The 14,836-nt window shown below is 32.3% G+C and overlaps 5 protein-coding genes across 5 annotated transcripts in view; 3 read left to right on the top strand and 2 right to left on the bottom strand.

The window, feature by feature from the left end:
- Positions 1 to 388: 388 nt before the first annotated feature.
- Positions 389 to 2,509, bottom strand: LOC149910726 (uncharacterized). The gene is made up of 4 exons (XM_090109657.1): positions 2,294 to 2,509; positions 1,759 to 1,917; positions 1,238 to 1,378; positions 389 to 550 (listed from the first exon to the last, which is right to left on the bottom strand). Exons 1-4 carry the CDS (start codon positions 2,495 to 2,497, stop codon positions 389 to 391), a joined length of 666 nt encoding a protein of 221 aa, XP_089965783.1. The 5' UTR covers positions 2,498 to 2,509.
- A 1,290-nt stretch (positions 2,510 to 3,799) lies between these two features.
- Positions 3,800 to 5,400, top strand: LOC149910727 (uncharacterized). The gene is made up of 4 exons (XM_090109669.1): positions 3,800 to 3,823; positions 4,233 to 4,542; positions 4,862 to 5,092; positions 5,171 to 5,400. Exons 1-4 carry the CDS (start codon positions 3,800 to 3,802, stop codon positions 5,398 to 5,400), a joined length of 795 nt encoding a protein of 264 aa, XP_089965795.1.
- Positions 5,401 to 5,682: 282 nt separating this feature from the next.
- LOC149910728 (calcium and integrin-binding protein 1-like) lies at positions 5,683 to 7,625 on the top strand. Its single transcript, XM_090108430.1, has 5 exons — positions 5,683 to 5,833; positions 5,908 to 5,942; positions 6,018 to 6,265; positions 6,602 to 6,803; positions 7,405 to 7,625. The coding sequence occupies exons 1-5, from the start codon at positions 5,783 to 5,785 to the stop codon at positions 7,424 to 7,426; spliced, it is 558 nt and encodes a 185-aa protein (XP_089964556.1). The 5' UTR covers positions 5,683 to 5,782; the 3' UTR covers positions 7,427 to 7,625.
- Positions 7,626 to 8,403: 778 nt separating this feature from the next.
- On the bottom strand, positions 8,404 to 9,079 carry LOC149910729 (oligosaccharyltransferase complex subunit ostc-A). Its single transcript, XM_090108442.1, has 2 exons — positions 8,862 to 9,079; positions 8,404 to 8,787 (listed from the first exon to the last, which is right to left on the bottom strand). Exons 1-2 carry the CDS (start codon positions 8,998 to 9,000, stop codon positions 8,477 to 8,479), a joined length of 450 nt encoding a protein of 149 aa, XP_089964568.1. The 5' UTR covers positions 9,001 to 9,079; the 3' UTR covers positions 8,404 to 8,476.
- A 2,697-nt stretch (positions 9,080 to 11,776) lies between these two features.
- Positions 11,777 to 14,836, top strand: part of LOC149910730 (SUN domain-containing ossification factor) — a 56,902-nt gene continuing 53,842 nt past the window's right edge. The window contains exons 1-2 of the mRNA XM_090116320.1: positions 11,777 to 12,086; positions 12,176 to 12,418. Coding sequence (XP_089972446.1) covers positions 12,028 to 12,086; positions 12,176 to 12,418 — 302 coding nt within the window. The 5' untranslated portion in view covers positions 11,777 to 12,027. The remainder of the gene's footprint in view (positions 12,087 to 12,175; positions 12,419 to 14,836) is intronic.

Consider the following 14,836-nt stretch of genomic DNA (forward strand, 5'->3'; position numbering starts at 1 on the left):
TAGTTGAATAAAAATATACCCACAGAAATATACCTTATAAAATAATTTAATTTTGGTTACCCACAACTACATAAAATTTTTTAAATGTTCAGTTTAATTAATACTTAAATTATATCCATTGTGGAATTGTGTGTGGTGTGATGAGATGATACTTATCTAAAAAAAATTATACCTAACGCAGTTTTCATACTTTATTTTTCTTAAAATGGAAAATTTATTAATTAAATTGTAACAAGATTGTAACATTAGGTATTATTTTCTACGAGCATAGCCAAAAATTTTATTTTCGAATCAACGAAGAAGCGGAAAATTTTAACACACCCCGAATAAAAAACATTTTTTAGCCAACAAGTAAAAAATAAAACACTAAATCTAGCCAAACATATATTTATTCTATCAAATCACTAGCCGCGTCGGGACTCGTCATCATGGCGGGCGCGGAGGCGGTCGCGGGCGCGGGCGCTTCGTTTCTCTGCGCTTTTTCCATTGTATCGGAGAGGATCTCTTTGAGTGTGGTCGCTAATGCCTTGGGGTTGCCGCTGCTGTCCAACTGTGGAGATATACATACAATATTTAAAAAAATAATTACGAAATTAGAGTTTTTTGAGAACACGAATTTAAATAATATAATAATATTGTATTACCTACTATTCGAAATTGATATTGTTTTTGAATTTATTTTTGAGCAGACAATAATTACTTAAATAATATGTACCTACACATGCAAATGTTACAAAAGCAAAAGCTTGTCAACTTTTTTAATTTTTGCGTAAATTTCAGTATTGCAATTTTATCTAACATGATACTTTGTCAGAATAAATGTAGAAGAATATCTATCTCTTACTTCTATACTAATAATATACATAGTAAAAACTACTGGACCGATTTTAAGATCCTTTCACCGTTAGATATTATACCTATACGTGATCCCCGAGTGCTATATCCTATCCTTCCTACTAATATTATAAATGCGAAAGATTAGTTTGTGAGGATGGGTGTGTATGTGTGTTTGTTACTCTTTCACGCAAATACTACAGAACCGATTGCAATGAAATTTAGCACACGTATAGCGGGTAACTTGGATTAACACATAGGATAGGTTTTATCCCGGAAATCCCACGGGAACGGGAACTATGCGGGTTTTTCTTTAAAACGCGGGCGAAGCCGCGGGCGGAAAGCTAGTCCTACATATGTACCACGGACAAAGTCACAGGCACAGCTAGTTATATACACTTACCGTAATCACATGTCCGCCGAACCGCTTGTGCACATTCTTCACCTTATGCGCCGCCTGCCTTACGATCTGCCGCGCCGCGTTTATCTCGCACTCCGGCCGACCGAGTTCAGATAATTTGTTTTGTAATCTGGTTGCTGCTACCTGATAGAGAAGAAAATGGTTTTTCTGCTAAATTTTGGTTGTCAAAATTAATGTATCGTAGCTTATGACGCGCTCAAAATACGTAATGAAATAGATGTCGACTGACCACTCTGCGATATTGGATTCTAAACACGTTAAATTACAAAGAATCTAGACAAATTTAAATGTCGAAAACATTACAATGTTTTAGGGCCAAACATTTTTTTGGAATATTTTTAAATGTAAATTTAATTCGCATTTTACTAATGTGTAGTAAAAAAAACTACACTATCGTAAACAATTGGAAATCGTTTTCTGAAATTTCAATATTCATAGGTAAGTAATCATATTTCTAAAAAAAAAACACCTGCTGTAAAAATATTTTTATTTTTATTATTCACCTCATTATCAACCTCCAAAGCGACGATCTTCTCCGGCCACTTGACCTGCCTGTTGAATATGTTCGACATCCTCGGGTTCCGCGGGAAACCCACCAGGATGAAACCCTTCGCGTCTTGGTTCATCAGCATCTTCTCTTTTATTAGGTCCACTGTTAGTTGCTGCGTGGTAGGGGATAGTGTTGTTATTTGAAGTTATGCTTAGGCAGGTTATATTGAAATTTAACTAGGTTCAATTTGTTGTTTGAATGTTGGACGTTAAAGATTTTATGCTTAAAAATCTAATAAGAGAGATTTACATTAGCGGAACTAGGAACCTATAGTCTCCAAACATTTCAGGTAAGTTTTAATTTTTTCGTAAAATGACATTAAAAATCTTTTTGAATTTGAACTTTAAAAGAACGTTGATTCTTAGCACTCGCGCTCACTCAAACAATTTTAATTTCTTCGATCTAGGTTCTAGAATAACGTTACCATATCTATTATGTATTTACAACAATAAATTTATTAACCGTACATCCTACGTCTAGAATTTTACCTCAGAAATATCCTCTTGCGCGTTCAGCTTATCCGAAATCATCCGTCCCCTGGCGGTGTCCTTCTCCGCCTCTTCCCGTATCAGTTCCCCTGGCCGTATCGTCATGTACCCTGTGATGCTAGCCATCGTCTCCGCGACCGTCTGGTTGCCAGCACCAGGTACACCGTTGACGAATATTACAGGCAGGTGCCTGATAGGTGACATATCGTACCCCGTATCCTCCTGGGAGGTTCAATTATGTTATGAATGATGTATGAATTGCAACGAATTTTCATAAAAACCTATTTTGATGTTCTATGAAATTTATGAAATTTGCGTTATCTAGGTACATATATATAATATTATGTTGATCGGATGTGCCTTGATATCTTGTTAAATTACATAGTTTTGAGGAATCATTATAGGATGTAGAAGCCTCTATTTTTTAGAAGTACCAAGTAAGCATACCTATAATATTTAACGTGGTCATGAAGTCAAAATAATATAGCTAGCCAAGGCACAAGAGTAAACTCAATACATAATATATATATTAGATGCCATCTTTAAGTGTTCATATCGAATTTATAAGCATTTGGGTGGTCTTTACTTTCATTTATTGGGTCTTTATTTTGAAAACCCGGAAATTTTAGGTACATATAAAAGAAAAATAAAATAACTACTAACCTCGCGTATTTGCCTTGAGTAAAAACAACCCATTCCGTTAATAAATTATCCACTAGCAAATTATAAATGTAAATTATTTTGGATATAAATTAAATTCATTTCCAAAAGTGTCAACTTTTTGAAAACGGTACGTCTAGATTTTTGACGGTTTTTGAACGATGACAACGTTTGACAATATTTATTTTACTTTTCTTCAGATAGTATCCTTTTTGCATTTAAGTAAGTATATATTAAAATCTTTTTGCACGAAATAGCTACTACACCTATTTCAATTTTCAAATAACAAAAACTAAATTATAAAAATACATATAACTACCTTGCATATACCTAACTAGTAAGGTTTTCAGTTTCAATAATATTACATATGTACTTACAAACGTTGTCGTTTAAAAATGTTAACGGACGGCCGGTGTTTGAATTATCATCGCCTCTAATCATAGTCTTCCGACTTCCAGTTTCCCGAATCCTAGCTATAGGGTATGTAAGTACCTACAATGTATATTATTATAACGGTTTTAATGTTCTTACACACTTATATCATCTATAAATCCCACGTTTAGACTTTTTAAGATATTGGCTATTATGTTTTCACAATGTTGTGTGTTATAGATAGGTAGGTATAATTTTATGTTCCCATCGATGTTCCAATGTTTAAAATCTGATTAATATTTGAGTTTCTATGGAGTAGCGGTCCCGGTGAAATGAAAAGCTCATAATTCACAAGTAAGTACATATTATAACACTCCTGAATGACTTGTTGAAAGATTAAACTTTCTCCCGCTCTGGGTTCGTGGTCTATTGAAAGCAAAATTGGATGTCAAATGAAACGGCAATTACTGTGTCATGGACGATGGACGTATCCGCCGGGTAATTTATACTACCTGTGGATTATAACAATACCATAATTTATGGATGATTGTATATATAAAGTAGAAGCTCTTTATAAAGAGGTTTGCGATGTGCGTGATTTAAGTGAATCGTACAGTGTATCTTAAAATAATAGGTACCTATAATGTACCAAAAGTGTATCAACAAGTTACACACATACCTATATCACATACTATATAGACAAATTTACGAGAGGAATAAGGTAGAGCTTTCTTGTGATTCGAAATTGCGTAGGTACATACAAGTAAGCTAACAAGATTTTAAATAATAAAAATAACTATGTAACTAAGTAGTTAGGTATATGCATTTTAGAAAATATTTCAACTATGTACAATACCTATAGTTAAAAATGTACACGGCAGTATTTGTACAAATTATTTTCATTCAGCTCTTAATTTATACCGAAGCCAACAATAAATGCTCAGTAACTCAAAAAATCCCAAAATACCACCTACTCGAGAAGTGCCATAGATCAACATTAGGTGTCGCTGCACGTGCGAACTACGAATCTCTCACAAGTTGCTTCCGACTGGGCATTGAGAAGAAGGCTTTGGCACTAAACTTTAGCCCCAAGCATGCATGGAATAGTTCCCTGGAGTATTCCTGTGAAGTGCTAAAGTGTGCGGAGTCGGAAGGCGGTTTGTCGCTGAGTAACGATACGAGATACGACTATTACAGTATTTATGCTAAGCCTATACGTGAGTGCTTAATTTTTAATAATTTATACCTACTAAAATTATAAAGAGTATATTTATAACTACTGAGTTAGGTAGGTACTCATTAGGCTATTTTAAGTTTTTATTCCGGTTCACGCAGTTGGAGTACAGTCTAGTACAGTCTAGTCTCTAGTAAATTATAGGTCAAACTTTCATTTTTATTATGAGCCAAATTTTTATTCGCATATATTTTAATATAAAGAACTTGCACTCTATGTGACAACGGTAGGTAGGATAACTGTGCTGGCCAGCTCGTAGAATATACATATAAAGAAAATAATTTAAGGGATTTATTTTACAGCAAATGTAAACACGACGTGCGTACCAGCCTCGGGAATGTTTTACTTACTGGATAACCAGCTAAACTATACACAAGCTCAGAACAAATGTAAAAACATGAGTGGCGTACTAGCAGATGTTACTAGCGAGCAACGCACGGATGCGCTTGCGCAAGTACTAATCAATGCTAACTTGGCAGCCGCTTATGTTGGACTTAGTAAAAATAACGGCTCTTCTTTTCATAGTTTGAATGGTAAAACATGATTTAGTATGTTTATAAAAATTAAAATTAAAAAATGTCGTAAGTACTCAAATTATTAATATGTGTCAGGAAATTTTCTGGATTGCACAACATATAGAGCGTGGGCTCCAGGTCATCCACGAAAAAACCCTAATTACAATTGTGTTGTATTGACCAAGCAGCACACATGGCGAACTACAAGATGTAATAATGCATTCCCATCCTTATGCGAGCTTTTTCCAAATGGACCATACAAACAAGGTTCTATATTTACCAATATTAGAAATGGTAAGGTTTCCTTGGCTCTATATAATAAATAAGCTTTAAATAATATATTGTAACTACATGCTACTACTATTTTATGTATAATTTCAGAAACAACATCTTTCAACGAACACCATGAAAATGATGATGCAGCCAACATCACATCTTCAATGTTTAATTTCCTTTAATACAAATAATATACACATTCAACGTCATTTTACTATGAAATAATATTACAACCATTTTACAACTTTAGTTTTTCCCTGTTCTTTGGATGATGATTATTTCGTGAAATGACATTGAAGTGTTTTGACATTTGACATATTGACAGTGACATCAGTTTATTGTATTCCGAGATTTGTTTATTTTGTTAGCAAAAAATTAGTGATTGTAGATTTGATTTAATAATATCCCATTTTCTAAGGCATTCAATTTGAAATGGGACAAGGCAAAAGCCAATTCACGGAAGAAGAACTTCAGGATTATGAGGTAGGATCGTGTCAATTATATCGATTCAAAGTAAATCGTATAACATTGTGTGAGTAATTCGTTATTTTTTGCAGGATCTCACGTATTTTACAAAGAAAGAAGTTTTATAGTGAGTAACTTCGTCTAATTTATTCTATAATTGACATGAATACAGTTGATTTAACCCTTTTATTCGCAATTTTAGTGCACATCAAAAATTTAAGGCGTTGGCACCGGAAAAAGTAGGGCACAACAAAAACGCAAAACTACCGATGACTAAAATCCTACAGTATCCAGAACTACGCGTAAATCCCTTTAGGGATAGAATCTGCAAGGTGTTTAGTTCCAGCAATGATGGAGATTGCACTTTTGAAGATTTTCTTGACATGATGTCTGTGTTTAGTGAAAATGCACCTAAAGCTGTGAAAGCAGAACATGCTTTCAGGATATTTGGTAAGTAAACAATGTAATGTTTTATTTTGCTTATATACCTAATGATTTAATATTCTTATATAAGTAATCCTTGGTGCACATGGAGTTTTTGTTTTGTAATAATAAAATTGTTTCACTTAACATAATATTATGTTTTGTTTCTAAATTTTGAGCTATGATATGGTTAGGCAAAACAATGGAATTTCTATGTTTCATTAAATTGTTTTGTCCTCACCAGGGATCATACCCATAACATGCTCACATTTTTTTTCTGTAAACAAGCAATTGTAAATAGAATTTAATTTTTATCAGTTTCTATTTTCACTTATTTTGCAAATTGCAAATTTCTTCTTACAGATTTTGATGGAGATGACATGATCGGCGTATCTGATTTACGGGAAGTAATAGAGAGATTATGCGGCCCAGAGCTCAAATTGAGCGACTCAGAAATACAGCAACTTGTCCAAAATGTTCTAGAAGAAGCAGATCTGGATGACGATGGAGCGCTGTCATTTGCTGAATTTGAGCATATTATTGACAAGAGCTCAGATTTCTGCCAGTAAGACTTCATACTTATATAAATTTTTCAGCAATTTTCTCAAATAGGACAGGGGTTCTCAAATTCTCATTTGTAAATTTCGTTTTTTATTTTTACTTTACGCACCTTTCTGAGAAATTCTGAATTGTAATAGGAATAGCATTTAATATTCTTGGTTCTATATGCTGTATTGTTTTATTAGGTGACTCATTTATTAACTTTATGCTGAAGTGATTCCGAATTGATGGAAGTTTATTTCATTAACTGACTACATACTTCCATTGATGACCTGCTTTTAGTGACGGTGATGTAGATATTGTTCGAATTCACTGCAACTGTTTCTTTTTCTTGATTTTTCATATAACTTCAAAAAGAATAACATTTTAATATACGCTTCAATTAGACTAATCCTGTAATGTATAACAAAGGGCGGCTCAGCTCGTGCTCGAGCAGTCAACAACCGACCGCTCGAGCAGTCCGTGTACGTCGCTCAGCCGTTAACTGCTCGAGTTGCCCAAGTACGGCTCTAACTTGTATATAAATCATATGGAGACAATTTTGTTTATTATGATAATAAATTGTGCACAATTATAAGAAATTTACTAATAACATTTTTTTTCAGCTCTTTCCGCATAAGACTGTAATTGTTTGGTTACAACTACATGGTTTTGGAAAAAGAAGAAGATATATCATTCCTATAAAATAATTGGGATTTAGAGTGAAAAGTCAGCAAAATATGTGTTCAGTACATATTATAGTTTATACTAATCATCACAAACTTTATTATTGTTAATTTAAAATACTTTTTTAGATAAATGTTTGTGTGTCAATCAGACACAACTTACAACTAAAAAAATTTGATATAGATATTAAGTTACCATACTTTTTATCCTCTAATTATTAATAAGGTAATAATTATAAATTAAAAGTTTCTCAACTATTCTCAAATTAATTATTATCGTTTAAATTTTTATTGTATTTGTGTAAGTGAAAATGCTTTATTTAAATTAATTTTTTGTTGTATTTGTCTTCCTTTATGTAGTCAAAATATTTACAATGTTTTTTTTATTGTGTTGTTAAAATTTAAAAATAATTGACTGCCAAATTAGTATTTAAGGTTTTTGTAAGTAGTGTAATTTGAATATTATATTAATATTAAATAAATTTGAAGCAATAACTGTTTGTTTTAATATCCTTAATCAGCTCGTGATTTGAATAAATGAATGAATGAAAAATTCTTTATTGCACACTAAATACAGGATTAGAAACTAAGAGCTATACAAGTAATAACAGGTACAGAGGGCGGTCTTATCGCTGTGAGCGATTTCTGCCAGACAACCCGAAAATTAAGGATCACATTTATGGTGGTGGTGCATTACAGACTTTATATTAATTTTATCATATGAGTGTGCAAGTCGTAATAAAATTACAGAAAGTTTTATATTATCTATGCTTTCCCTTTATGTGCAAGAATGAATTTTAATAATGATTTTACTACAAACATTCATCTGCTTTTCTAACAATGACCACATTCATACTTTTTATATTTCAAACAATAACTTTGTAGATTGGATAAAAGATTATAGCTACTTTTGAAAATCATTCAAAACAACTCAAACAATTATTACCGAGTATAAAAAAATATTTATTAAAATAAATGTTGAAAAAATTGATTCTTACATAAAATAATTAATTCAGTTCTGTAGATATCCTGGCAACTTCATTCTCATGAAAATCCATGTTGTAAAGAATGAAACAAGGATACAGAGAAATGCCACAGATATAAGTAGAATTCTGTTTAATTTTGGTGTTGATGGGTTGTGTGTTCTGTCTAGGATGATGAAACCGAGTCCACCAAGAGAAAATAGGAAGCTGGACGCCAATCCCTCCATAATATATTGTCCATTGACTCTGTTCGGCATAAACGCCACAGGACGGCTGTGTCCGTGCTCATCTGTGGTTGAACCTACGCTAGGAGGCTCCACAATCACGTCATATATAATACCTGTAACAATACACACATTTATTGGTATACTTAACACGTACTTAATCTTATAGGAGTACAATCACAAAACTAACCTCCCGTTACAAGAAAATACGATAGGAGCACTAAAGAGAAGGTTGTCATAGCTGATGGGGCCTGAAGCCATGATGGCTTTTTAATTTTTATATTAGGTATTTCAAGCACAGTGAATGGTAATGCGAAAAGTGCTTCCATTTTTCGGTAAATTAACAAAACAAGTAAATTATTACTGATTGCAGCGGTTATGTTTTAGATATGACGTTGACAAATTTTAGTTGCCATTTGACTTGTTCAATTTGCATGAATAAATATATGACTTCAGTAAAGTATATATTAATTAAATAATAGTTAATATCAAACCCATACTGTGTACATTTTTATGTATTTTAAATAAGAAAACAAATATAAATAGCGTCTAAAATAATTTAGATTGATTATAATTTTTATTTGAATTTTACACATTCATTGGTAAAATACAATAAGTAGCAACACCTCCAAAGTGTACGTTTTGAATTTTTGTAGTGACATCTATTGGTAGCAAAATAAAATAGTAAAGACGTTCCATTTTATGAAATAATTTTATTTCAATAATTAGTTTTTTATGAAGTAAGAATAGAAAAAATAGCACAGTTAACATTTAATATGTTTAATATAACATTAAAATTAATGGTTTCAAAACAAAATACTTAATCTCTATTGAATTAGTAATTATTTTTAGTTGTTAAATAATTAAGTTTTGAGAAAAGCGAAAATTTTGAAAAGGAACGTTGTGCTGAACTTACCAATCAGAAAAGGCTGTTATTATTAAATGTTTTAATTTCATTGGTCTATTTTTAAATAATTTGTCAATTGAATCTTTTAAACCAATGGAATTACCTAAAGTTTATGAAATAAAATTAATTGACCCTAATAGCGGCAGTACACATGGGGCCAAGGCGTTGGGCCAACGTGTTGGGAAAAAATGAAGGATATCAAGATTCCTGTTCACACATTGGCGTACTGATCATTCTGCATTGGCGCTTCAAGGATGGACGTAGTCCGTAGAAGTTCTTGCAGCCGCGGCAATTTATTTATACAGTGCGTTTAATTACGTTTAATTACGTTTAATAATTATTACGTACATGTGCATCAATAACAATGAGTGTACCTACTCTGCCGTCTGCGATGATACCATTTTCCAATCTCTATTGTCCTTTTTTTATATCTGTATAAATAAAACATTATTATGTTTAGATTTTTTCAAATGTTTAAAATGTGTACATTTTAGGTACATTTAATTTAATTTTAACTACCTATAAAACGAAACTTTAAAGATTAGATTTTAGATATTATTATATTAAATGATAATATTATTTATGTAGGTAATAAAGCACAATTTGATCAAAATCATGCTCATTGTATATTGTTATTTAATTTTTAAGAACAAGTAACTTTTTAATACTATTTTACTCATTTTATAAATATATTCATTTTTTTATCGCATTGTATGAAAGTGAGATAAGAAAAACATCTAGAATAATATAATAAATAGAAAATAGAACATCTAATTTTTTGAGTCATATGGTTTTATTTTTGTGTAGTTCATGCCGTGGATTCCAAATTATTCCTTCATGTCGATACAATTCTACGAATTGTAAAACCTTGGCGCCGCCATCGCTATCGGAACATGGTTAAACGTAAATTTCATTGACGCGCAACGATACTGTCTCCGCTGACGAGTAACAACAAACTGAACAAGACACCAACGTGTGAACGCTGTTTGTGGAGCGCGCCAAGATCCTTTGATGTGTGCACAAAAAACCGACAACATTCGGTTGGCCTGCCAATATTGGCGCCAATTATGCTAATGAAGCCAACATACCGCCAAGTGGCTCTCTACACGTTGGCCCAACCCGTTGGCCCAACACGTTGGCCCAATGTGTACTGCCACCAAAAGAAAAATCTACTGTGATGGTGGCAGTACACATTGGGCCAACGTGTTGGGCCAACGGGTTGGGCCAACGTGTAGAGAGCTACTTGGCGGTATGTTGGCTTCATTAGCCTAGTTGGCGCCAATATTGGCAGGCCAACCGAATGTTGTCGGTTTTTTGTGCACACATCAAAGGATCTTGGCGCGCTCCACAAACAGCGTTCACACGTTGGTGTCTTGTTCAGTTTGTTGTTACTCGTCAGCGGAGACAGTATCGTTGCGCGTCAATGAAATTTACGTTTAACCATGTTCCGATAGCGATGGCGGCGCGGCGCCGAGGTTTTACAATTCGTAGATTTGTATCGACATGAAGGAATAATTTGGAATCCACGGCATGAACTACACAAAAATAAAACCATATGACTCAATAAATTAAATGTTCTGTTTTCTATTTATTATATTATTCTAGATGTTTTTCTTATCTAACTTTCATACAATGCGATAAAAAAATGAATATATTTATAAAATGAGTAAAATAGTATTAAAAAGTTACTTGTTCTTAAAAATTAAATAACAATATACAATGAGCATGATTTTGATCAAATTGTGCTTTATTACATAAATAATATTATCATTTAATAAAATAATATCTAAAATCTAATCTTTAAAGTTTCGTTTTATAGGTAGTTAAAATTAAATTAAATGTAAAATGTACACATTTTAAACATTTGAAAAAATCTAAACATAATAATGTTTTATTTATACAGTTATAAAAAAAGGACAATAGAGATTGGAAAATGGTATCATCGCAGACGGCAGAGTACACTCATTGTTATTGATGCACATGTACGTAATAATTAAACGCACTGTATATAAATAAATTGCCGCGGCTGCAAGAACTTCTACGGACTATGTCCATCTTTGAAGCGCCAATGCAGAATGATCAGTACGCCAATGTGTGAACAGGAATCTTGATATCCTTCATTTTTTCCCAACACGTTGGCCCAACGCCTTGGCCCCATGTGTACTGCCGCTATGAAAAAACTTGGAATTTGATAACTGTCAAATTCATTGAAAATGTTCGCGACTTCAATTCGTCAGTTTCGCTTTTCGTGATTGTGGCCCAGTTTTGCAATTTTTTATGTTTCCAGATGGCGATCAGTGCTTTAGTTATTTAAAAATGTCTTAATGTGATGAATGTGCTTGTGAAATGTGTCGTTTGGTTATAAAATAAATATTCCGCAAAGATATGTGCTTATTTTAAATTATTACACAAAAATGAACTGGAATGTGAATATTTTACTTATATTACGATGAAGGGTGGACTGTGTATCATTTACACGTCGTTATTGACAATTTCGGTACTGTCAAGGTAAGATAATTACAATGTATTGCATACGAAACTATGTTACGGATATTTTCATTCATATGTCGATATTAAACTCGTTGTTTTTGTTACAGTTGTGCCCTATTTCTTTTGGTAGTGTCCGAAGCTTTGCAAGTAGATGATATTGAGGCAAAAGTGGACCTATCAGGACTTCATAATGTATCAAAGAAATCGGGTGAAATTGTATCTGGGCCAGCAGATGAGTTACCGGAGAGACCTCCTGAAACAGATGTACCAGGGGAGCAGCACACAGAGGAAGATGACAAGAAGATGAAATTCCCGGACACATTGTCTGTGAACTCCGTAACAACAGATGGGTATGTATTTATTGTACATTTCCTTATATTATTGCATCATGCTGTAATACAAAAATATTATTAGTTCATAACATACAACTTGAGGTAAGTTCAGGGTAAATATGTTAGTTTTTTTTTGTGTGACAAAAGATTTATGAACCAATGAGAACGTAACACTAAATTAAAATTGTATTAATCACAAAAATTATAACCAAATGTCTTTAAATTTTAACTTTAATTATCTTTTATTACTTCATAATTAGGTTAAAATAAAATTGATAAAAAATGTAAGGATAAGAAGCAATGTTAAAACAATTATTTTGAATGAGTAAGTAGCTATTGTCCATTCACTTTGATGTTTTTATATTGAGAATGATTCAGCAGTTTTCTTTTATGTTAACACTGATTGGCTCTAATCATGCATAGGATGTAAATCTTATACAGTTTAAAATCATTTGCCTAATTGTAGTTAATCTTAATATGAAAATTTGCCTATGTAGACTATATCTGGATTCTTAGGAGTAGATATATAGGCTATGTACTTATTTTTTCTATATCAAGCTTACTTTAACATATTTAAAAGTAAAAAGTTAACTCCAAAAATCACACTAAAGTTTGTAAACATAAAAAAATAGTGAAATACACATATTTATATCAAGAACGTTTATCATATTTGTTTTATCTTCCATTTCCTCTGAAAATAACTAATTATTAAATTAGGATGTGATTTTAATTATCTAGTTGTAATGTTATCTCCGTAGATATGGGTTTATGTTTATCATTTTGTATAAACTTAACCATTTTGTTATTAATTTGAATCATAATATTGTTAAATTGCAAATTTTAACTTAAGATTGGTTACAAATTTTTCTAAAGTAACCTAAAAACCGAATTAAATAATAAGCAAATCAAATGATACTTTTGAACTTAACTTTTGATCTTCAAAATAATGTTATGAATTTCTCCAGTACCTTTGAAGGCATCCACTCGGCTTTATTCCGGTGTTGTGGTATAGGGGTATAGTAGTTATAGCCTATATCACTCAGCGGTAACATACATGCATTTTATATATGGAAATAATTTAGGAAATTGGTTCAATAGTTCTACAAATTAGTGGGTTTAGACAAGTCCCTATAACTAAGTCTATGTCCCTATAACTAAGTAACTAAGTCTTCAGCTATGTTAAAATAATAATAATAGTTTAATAAAACTAAAAAAACACGCTTTTTATAGAAAACCGAACTAAAAAATAGAAAATTTTATCAAATTAGTGTATTGTCATCGGTCCTCAATAAATCTACAAAGTTTGAACGAAATCTGGCCGTTTAAAGTGGGTCAAAATCGCGCCCAAAGAAGTCGGTTACAAACAAACAAACATACAGGTGAAGCTAATATAAAGCGTGTAAAAATATATTTACTGTCACTCATACTTTATATGATTACTATAGATTCTTTAAAGGAGTATCCCAAAAATCATTTGTAAAAATAATCTCACACATTGCCCTCTTATCAAACGCACAAGTATTTTTATAAAACTCATCTCTTGCCAAATTCGCGATATCGCTTATCGGCACTGGTATAAATTCCTTGTTCAATGTTTATTTTAGTAAGTACCTAAAGTAATCGCATGGCAACCTCGTTAGTGTAGTGGTTACGACATATACGTTAAAACTCGAAGATTCTAGGGTTCGATTCACGATGTAGAATATTACTTCTGAATCCATATATGGTAATATGGAGTCCCATATACTTCCTTACCCTTCCCAGTCCTTGCTTTTATTCTCCGCGTCAATACTTTATTTGCATTCCTTGCAGTTGGCAAATCATTGGTAAAGGCGATTCTGAAAAGATCTTACGCCACTGCCTCTGCTGCGTTTAGCCACTTTTATTCCACTGTGGTGCTTCTTAACTATTATTTGTTTGTATTTTTTCGTAACAGTGGTTTTAAATACTCAAGCGTTACAATGGCCTTCAAGAAAAGTAAAAATATTCCAAGCGTTTAACATAATATGATTAATGTAATCGTTGAATCTGTTAAAAAAGTAACCGCTCTAATAATTTTTTGTTTTACACGATAAGCATTCGACCGTGAGTATTAATGTCGAGAAATCGAAAGTACTGCCTAAATATAGTATCGTACTATTTTAATGGTTATATTAACGGTTTTATGAGTCCGGTATATGTTTAGTTTTTTTTTTGGTTTATCGATTTCTACGATGAAGTTGTGAAATCTACGTGCTAGTAGGTGATTAATGAACATTGCGCCACGTTGTTTGTTTTTTGAAGTGATTATACACAGGATTTAGACTGAATGTAATTATCCAAAAAATTTAGGCAAAATTTTGCAATAAGTATTTATTATTTAGAACAATTATGTACGTATGTGGCAAACATGCACACTTATGGTGCAAAAGCTTTTTCGTTCTTGAGGACGTTTTT

This window comes from Colias eurytheme, chromosome 2 (assembly GCF_061535395.1).
Source record: "Colias eurytheme isolate Ceu_HAF_F1 chromosome 2, ilColEury1 Martin Lab GWU primary, whole genome shotgun sequence".
NCBI classification, from domain to species: Eukaryota; Metazoa; Arthropoda; class Insecta; order Lepidoptera; family Pieridae; genus Colias; species Colias eurytheme.